The sequence below is a fragment of the Myotis brandtii genome, unplaced genomic scaffold (genome assembly GCF_000412655.1).
Source record: "Myotis brandtii unplaced genomic scaffold, ASM41265v1 scaffold17, whole genome shotgun sequence".
NCBI lineage: Eukaryota > Metazoa > Chordata > Mammalia > Chiroptera > Vespertilionidae > Myotis > Myotis brandtii.
Window position 1 is genome coordinate 1,025,667 of NW_005356259.1, and position 8,671 is coordinate 1,034,337.

The 8,671-nt window shown below is 46.2% G+C and overlaps 1 protein-coding gene across 2 annotated transcripts in view; it reads right to left on the minus strand.

The window, feature by feature from the left end:
- Positions 1 to 8,671, minus strand: part of CDHR3 (cadherin-related family member 3) — a 120,073-nt gene that overhangs the window by 70,543 nt on the left and 40,859 nt on the right. The window contains exon 1 of one of the 2 annotated variants that reach the window (XM_005862874.2): positions 4,428 to 8,634. The exons of the other annotated variant lie outside the window; for it this stretch is intronic. Coding sequence (XP_005862936.1) covers positions 4,428 to 4,473 — 46 coding nt within the window. The 5' untranslated portion in view covers positions 4,474 to 8,634. Of the gene's footprint in view, positions 1 to 4,427; positions 8,635 to 8,671 lie in introns of those variants that run through there. 2 annotated transcript variants of the gene reach the window in all.

Genomic DNA, 8,671 nt, shown 5'->3' on the forward strand with positions numbered 1-8,671 from the left:
TGTCAGCATTTTGGAAAACCCTAACTTAACTCTGGTGCCGTGTCACATATAGAAATTTTTTGATATTTGCAACCATAGTAAAACAAAGACTTATATTTTTGATATTTATTTTATATATTTAAATGCCATTTAACAAAGAAAAATCAACCAAAAAAATGAGTTCACGTGTCACCTCTGACACGCGTGTCATAGGTTCACCATCACTGCCCTAGACAGAGCCAACCCTGCCAACACCTTTAGTTCAGACTTCTGATCTCCCAAACTGTGAGATAATAAATTTCTGTTATTTTAAGCCATCCAATTTGTGGTAATTTGTTATAGCAATACTAGGAAAATCATAAAATTATCATTTGTCCAATGTTCCAAAGAGGCTCATAATGTAAAATCCTTTTTCTCATTTACTCCTCAAAACCATCCTCTCAGATAGGTATTAATGTCGTTATTTTACAGATGAGGCAACTGAGCTAAAGGACATACAGTGAATACAGTATCCTCCCTATTCACAGGGATAATGTCCACAACCCCCAATGGATACCTGAAACCATAGATAGTCTATGATAAAGTTTAATTTATAAATTAGGCACAGCACGAGATTACCAACAATAACTAAGAATAAAATAGAACAATTATAATAATATCTATAATAATAAAAGCATAATATTCTGATTAGACCAGACGTCCTTCTAAATGACCTTCCGGACGAAGCCGGGGCTGCGAGGGTAGCCCGGGTCCCAGGTGCCTGCTGGTGCTGGCAGCTGGGGGAAGGAAGTTCTACTCTTGCAAGAATTTTGTGCATCGGGCCTCTAGTACTGTAATAAAAGTTATGCAAATGTAATTTATCTCCTAAATTATCTTATTATACTGTACTCACATTTTCACTTAAAGAAAGCACTTTATGACTTCTCTTTGGCAGATTCAAATTGCCAGCATCACTACTCTTGTGCCCATTATGAAGTAAGGGTTAATTGAACACAAGCACTGCAGTACTCCAAGAGTTAGCTAGTGAGTGACTAATGGGATGGGGATGGGAGGGAGGTGTCTACAGCTTGAAGATGATGGACAAAGGAATAATTCAAGTCCTGGGTGGGGCCAAGCAGGATGATGTCGGATAAGAGAGTTCATCATGCTACTCAGAACAGCAAGCAATTTAAAACTTATGAATTGTTGCCGAAACCGGTTTGGCTCAGTGGATGGAGCGTCGGCCTGCGGACTGAAGGGTCCCGGGTTCGATTCCGGTCAAGGGCATGTACCTTGGTTGTGGGCACATCCCCAGTGGGGGATGTGCAGGAGGCAGCTGATTGATGTTTCTCTCTCATCGATGTTTCTGACTCTCTATCTCTCTCCCTTCCTCTCTGTAAAAAATCAATAAAATATATTTAAAAAAAAAAAAACTTATGAATTGTTTATTTCTGGAATTTTAGAAATTGTAGGTGTAAAATTTCTAGAAACAAACAGGACATGGAAAATGTTGGTTTTATTAAAAAAGAATGCATTTATTTCAAATTTGGGGGAGGGGATGCAAAGAAATAATGGAAATGTAGGAAAAATTGAAATATAAATACATTCATTGATACAAGCTGTTATAAATCTAAAATCATCTTATTTAGATTGGAGACTAAAATGCATTATGCTAAGTTATTTTTACTCACAGAATTATCCAGGTTTATGGACAAGGACTGTGCAAGGACTCAGATAAATCAAAACAGCTGAGGCTTAAGGTGATGTGAATACGAATAGATTTTTTTAAAATCTATTAAAATTGACTTTTGTATTATACCATTCTTGTGATAAAAACCCGAAACAAAACAGTATACTGGAGTATTTAGAGGCAAAATGTTTCCAAAAATAGTTTTTCAAGATGAGCAAAATAATCAGTTGCTTTGGTGCTTGGGTTTTTTTTAGCCATAATTTCCTCATGCCCTCTTTTCCCACAATAAAAAAGTCAGCAGAGCCCCCCTTGAGCTGTTCATGAACGTGTTTCCCCACTGTTCAGTGGGACAAGGACAGTCATAAGCAAAATGAAGGGTTGGCAATTTGTCTCCACAATTTCCCACCTTCTCTTGGCCCCTCCCACCCACACCAGGGACGTGTGCCCCTCCAGCCAAGAAAAAAGGACCCCTCTGCTCAGATTTAACTCACTAAGGTTTTTCTCAAGAATGGCGTGGTGAGTGATAGCTTTGCTGAAACAAGTAACCACTTGCATTTATGAAAGACCTACTCACCAGGCATTATGCTGGCTACTTTACTGCTTGATCCCGTCCACTCTACACACAACATAGGTGTTGCGGCCTCAGGAGGTGTTACACTCAGTAAGCGGCCGCGGTGGGCCCTCGCTGCATCTGGGTCTTGTAGATAACAGACTGCACATACTTACTACCGTGTCGTCACTCCACACTTGTCAGGTGACTGTGCACATGTGATGCATCATAGTTTTTCTGTGACCAGGCAACAAAGCAGCAAGATGGTGCTGGGGCCTGGTGTGAAATTGGCCCCTCAACTCTGTTGTTAGATTTGGGTGATGTTCTCTGTAAGAGGTTGTCTTTGGAGCAACCTAAGCAATTGTGCAGGAATATTAGCTTGACATGGGGTCCCTTGGCCTGGCCTGCGCCCTCTCACAATCCGGGACCCCTCGGGGGATGTCGGACAGCCAGTTTTGGCCCGATCCTGCAGGCATAAAAGGCTAATATGCAAATTGACTTAACAGCCGAACAACTGGTCGCTATGATGTGCACTGACCTCCAGGGGGCAGATGCTCAATGCAGGAGCTGCTTCCTGGTGAGCACAGCAGCAGTGGCGGGAGCCTCTCCCACCTCTGCAGCAGCACTAAGGATGTCCGACTGACTGCTGCAGGCCTAAGCAGTCAGTCGGACATCTCCCAATGGCTCCCAGACTGCAAGAGGGCCCAGGCCGGGCTGAAGGATCCCCCTGAGTGCACGAATTTCATGCACCAGGCCTCTAGTACAGAATAATGACTAGCATTTACTAAGCATTTACTATGTACCAGTCACTCCTCTAAGTGTTTTACTAAAGTAACTCATCAAAGATGTAAATTATCTCTAAATTAACCTGCAAATTTAACATGATTGAATTCTATACATTATGGGTATGCTACCTATCAAAAAATAAGATTTAATTTAAAAAGCTCAATTTCTGCCCTGACAGGTGTGACTCAGTTGGGTGGAGCATCATCCTGTACACCAAAAGGTGGCAGGTTTGATTCCTGATCAGGGCACATGCCCAGGTTGTGCTTTCCATCCCTGATCGGGTCATGTACAAGAGGCAACCAAGCTATGTTTCTCTCACACATCAATGCATCAGTATTTCTCTCTCTCTCTCTCTCTCTCTCTCTCTCTCTCTCTCTCTCAAAATCAATAAGAAAGATTGAATTCTTTCAATAAAAAAGAAAAGAAAAATAAATAAATAAAAAGCTCAGTTTCAATAATCTGAGCTGACAACATTAAAAAGATCTCCTAAGATTCTTGAAGCTCTTGAATAAGGAAGAAGATGCTCGAGAATCTTTGGCTCTTCAACCAGAAGGCATTTTCTCTACCCAAGAGTAAGACAATACCTCCTTGTACCTCAATTTTTCGACAGGATTTGCTAAGTTCAAGTTGCCCCCAAAAGTCTCCAGAGAAAGGCCAGAATCTCCACAAAGACTAACTTGACATATACACTGAAGGGGTTCAGCACACATTTTCCTAGATTATGCCACTTTGACATGGGGACTATTTTGAGCCAAAGGCATGAAGACCCAAAAGATTCAGGAATAGCTTTTTAAAATAAATAAATAAATAAATAATAAAAACTTTCCCCTTAACTTTCTGAAAGAGTTTGGATAGAGGGCCTGGTCTAGGAAGAGAGCTATCACCAAAGATAACTACAAAGCATATGGGCCAGGTGTGGTGGGCCGGGGAGGGGGGAGCTCAGCAGGGCCCGGAGCTCAATGTCCTCTCTGTGAGGCTCAATTGCCTGGCTACCTTAGGTCTCATATTCTTATAGGGCCTCCATATGTACATAATTAAACTTGTTTTTCTATTGTTAATCTGTCTTATGTCAATTCAATTAATAGACCAGCTAAAACAATCTAGAAGAGTAGAAAAAAAAATTCCTCTTCTACAACACTATGCTATGAAATTTATTTTCCCAACTTTGGATCTTGGAAGGACTTCTAGCTCAGGCCAGTTAACACCAGAGGGAAAGTGAATTCTCTACAGACATGGACTAGATTGTGGCTTCTATAGGCACCCTGTTCTCTGGGTTACCCCTACCTCCTGCGGCTCCTGTTGCTACATCATTTCATTCATCAGTGCAGATAAGCCCTCAGTTAATCTAGGCCTCCCAGAGGCAATTTCCTTTTTCAGGACTTTATCATACAATGATATCCTGTAAACTGAGTAGAGCAAACAGGTGGCAAAATGAGTTCCTACCTGACATGGTCCCCAGGAGAACCAGAAGGAAGACTGCTTCCTGCATACTTGATAGTTCACCTCTGTGCACACTTCCAGCAAATCACCCAGGAGCGGAATCCCACCTTATATCAAAGTGCATTCCAGATGCTGCTCATCTTCCCCTCCCCGTTTTGTTGCTATGCAAGAAATCAAACAGAGGCCTGATGGTAACTAAGGGAGACTCTAAACACCGCAGGAATGTTTGTTCTTTGATTACCTGCTTCTGTGACTGCATGGTACCCAAGGGGCCAACCAACCCATCCTGGTGAGCTCAGAGTCCATCTCAAAATTCCACACCTACTGTGCGGATAGAGAACCCCAAATAGGGAAGTCAAAGAGCAAAGAAAACGAAGAGACACTGAGATGACAGTAAAAGCCAGACATGAGCGCAGTCACCCACGATGGTCTCAATAGCCAGGCACTCTGTCCTTCTCAGAGGTAGGGTGGGGAAGTGGGAATTTTTCTGCTGACCAAATTGATGAATTGGATTCGGAATTGGGACTAGACCCCTCTTCAAGGCGGCGATAAACACGGCCCTTCGACTCCCATCACCACCACTGCCACTCTAGCCCTCAAAGCAGTCTGTGGAGGAAGATTATTGGAGTCGTGCGAGGCTTCTGCCCAGCAGGGAGTGATGTGCCCACCCCTCCGAGGCAGGTCTGCCCTATATGGTGCTTTCATGTCCCATGCAGCCCATGCCAGCTACAGGTCTGGTGTGTGAAACACAGCTGGGCTGGAGTCCAGCCTCCACTCAGAGAAGGAGCAATGGCAGCAAAGAGGGCGATGGCCATGGAGCAGCCTGCGCCCTTGACATGGTGCAGTAACAATAGCCGTGGGTACAGTGGAAGGAAGTCAGACTTGGACCATCTCTCCTCTTCCTTTCACTCAAGAACTGCCCGCTGGGGGAGGGAAGCCCAGAAGCTCGAGGCTAGTGGCAGGAGGAGGGTAGGGGGCATTGAGCCAGATCCTCCCACCAGGAGCATGAGCAGCAGGAGTCCCTACAGGAGCTCTGAAGACCACGTGTGCCCCACAAGCAAACCCGCATTTGGTCCCTGCTGGCCAGTTAGTCAGTATGAGCCAGTAGCTGCCACAGTCATGGTGAGAGCCAGCCATGTAAGCCAGCAAAAGGGGACACTACCACGTTTCCTCTCCCTCCTCCTCAACCTTCCCCAGGGCAAAGAGGGAGGGAGCCTCTTGGAGCCAGACCTCACCACTAGCCCAGGCTCCAAACTGTCAGTCCCAGCTCCCCCTGCTGCAGCAGCCAGTAGCAGGGAGATGGCAGGAAATGAGATTTAGGACAAGTTTGAAATAGAAGCCTTAAAAACGGTGGTGGACCATGAATAACTGAAAATGACCGGGAAGCAAGATATTAAGGGAGAGTCAACAGAGGCGGGTTGAAAACACAAAACCATTTCAGTTTATGTGCCCCTGAATTGAGACTGTTAAGTTAGCTGGTTATAGCGCTTTCTGGGCACACAGAAAGCAAGGCTCAGAGAGGTTGAGTGACTGGCCCCAGGTTAAGCCACTAGTCAGTGGCCAAGCTGGAACTTTGTGTCCCCTGCTTCCCAAACTCAGGGCAGCAAGGCTGTCTTTCTTCCCTGCCCACCACATCCAAAGCCTTAGCAGGCCCCTTCTAGCCTCCAGGGTGCCTCCTACAGCCCCTTTCCCAGTCTTGCTGCCACCATTTTGGCTAAGGTCCATCTCAGTAGCATCGGATGCATTCCACAGACAACTGTCAGGCTAATTTCCCAAAAGTACATTTTAATCACTGTCTTGCCTGCTTCAAATACAAAGCAACCCTTACCCTACGAAAAGCTGACTTTACCTGCATGAAGCAGGAAGTAAGATTCAGAGTGTCAGTCTGTAGGTTTTGGTGTGAGACAGGTTAGGTGGCAAAAGCATAGGTTTTGCGCTGTGACCTAACCTTTCAGAGTCTCAGTTGTGCTTCTATAAATCAGAGCAGTAATACCTGCATAGAGTATTATTTAGAGCAGGACATGAGATAATGAAGTGAAAGAAATTGGCCCGTAGTATGGCCTATATGATACTATTTTTCCCCCCGAATAGCACATCTATAGGACCGTGGCAAAGGCTGAAACGCAGTAGATACTAAATAAACATGGACTGAAAAGAAGATGAATACCCAGTTGCCAAGTTACCAATTTCTCACCTCTCAGTTTTCCCTGTCATATTAGTTACTGCAAATAATCCATTTCATTATTCATAATTAAAGCTGAAGTGATGGCTCAGATTAAGTTATGGAAACCGTCAGAACAATTAAACCTTTGAATTAAAGAAACACTCACATCTATTTAATTTTCAGCCTGACTACACAGTGTTCTTCACGTTGCCCTGTTTTCACCAAGTTAAGGTGAGTCTCTGCTTCCTTCCCCGCCCTGGTCCAGGGATAAGGGCCATAGTATGGAATTTGTTGTGGGGTTTTTCTCCGGTAGTTACAGCTTCTGGGTCCCGTCCTGAAGCTGTTTTTGCCATTATGATGTTCTGTTGTCCATTGGCCCAACTGCCATCTCCTTCTGAAAACACGTGGTCCCAGCACCAAGGACCCGGCTGGGCCAGAATCACACAGAGGCTGAATGGGCCCTAAAGCCCCTTGCCCTCTTGTTCCTGACTTCTGACACCCTGAGTCCTCCTGGTTCTACCGGGGTCTCAGCCCAGTGGGGTGAATGGGGCAGCTCAAAGGTAAGGCTGGAATCTTTGGGGCAGGCACCCCCCCAGCTCCACACGAAAGACCTGGGAAGCCTTCTCCCATGGCATGTCTGGCCCAGCAGCGAGTGGCTCAAGCTGGTGCTTCAAGTATTGAAAGGGACTTCCCTGAAATCTAGCTAACGCTACTGCAAGTGTCTAATTTGCTAATAAAGGAGTTGTGTTCCACACATCCATTGACTTAGAACCTGGAACACATTTCCTACAGATGGATTGCTCACAGCCTACAGACCGTTACATAATCTATAAAGGCTTAGGACGAGAACCAGAAGTGCTGCTGTGCGTGTTCAGTTAAGTCTCCTTAGCAGTTCCGTGGGCATTGGGGGCTGGCCAGTGAACGTGAACCCCTTTATATCTCGGGGGTCGCCTTCATATCTCTGTCCATGTTTATGCAGTTACAGGAACTATGGGCTTCAGGGACCCAAACCCTAGGACACGGCACCCAGATTCCACCATTCAAGCACCCCTACACCACAGGTCCCCTGGAGGAAGAGAGCACGCAGGGCCAGGCCCACACTCACAGCAAAGCAGCCATGCTGATGGCATGGACCTTCAGGAGGAGTGGCAGTGAGCTCTCTCCGGGTCTCCTTTGTGGGCCACTGTGCTAGCAGGCACAGGGCTCCCACCCCGCACCCCGCAGTTCTCTCACACTGTCTCCAGGCAGCCTCAGCCAGCTTCTCCAGGCCAGAGGAGCGCTTATGCTTCTTTGTATCCCAGTTACTTCACAGGCAACACGGTGCCAGATGCATAGCTGGTGCTCAAAAATGGTGGAATTAATCAATTTAACTTATACTCCCTCGCCCTGTGCCATTTTCTTCCTTGCTCCAACACCCATCCAGTGAGGGAAACTGTGTCCTTTTCAACAGAATGGTGGCCCCTCTCCTACTGCCTCTTCTCTTTTATCCCTACTCCTGTATTCACTGGAAAGGAAAGGAACTGGAAAAGGTGTTTGTGTGTGGGAGGGGTGCAGGGGAAGAACCTACAGAACCAAGAATCAGATCTGGTTTGGTTTTGATTTGTTCTCTCTTTTGTGTGTGGTTTGCTGCTATAACAAGAAGTCACACTGTCAGTCGCTGAGCGGGGTGGTGAGGAGCTGTTCCTTAGGAAAGAATGGAAGGAGTGTCTGGGGTCTGGATGCTCCTGCCTCTCAGGGAGAGGGGACAGGCTCTTTGGTGTTTTACACTTGGGGATTTTCCTAATGGCCATCCAGCTTGACTATGGGGAAAGGGGACATGTGCATGAACACTTTGTGGGCTTTGTTCGGAGAGATCAAAAGAGCCCCAACCGCTATGGGCCCCTAGGCAAAAGCCTGGGAAGGAGGCCTGTGAAGACAGATGACTGAGCCAGCCAGACCAGCGACTCTGCAGCGAGGGGACCCCTAAGGGCAATGGCTGATGTGAGAACCATGGGGCCCCTTTTCAAACGAGGGCTCCATGGCAAAGTTGGCATGCGGAGTCGCCCACACACCCAGATAGACACTGGGGGGGGGGGGGGGGGGA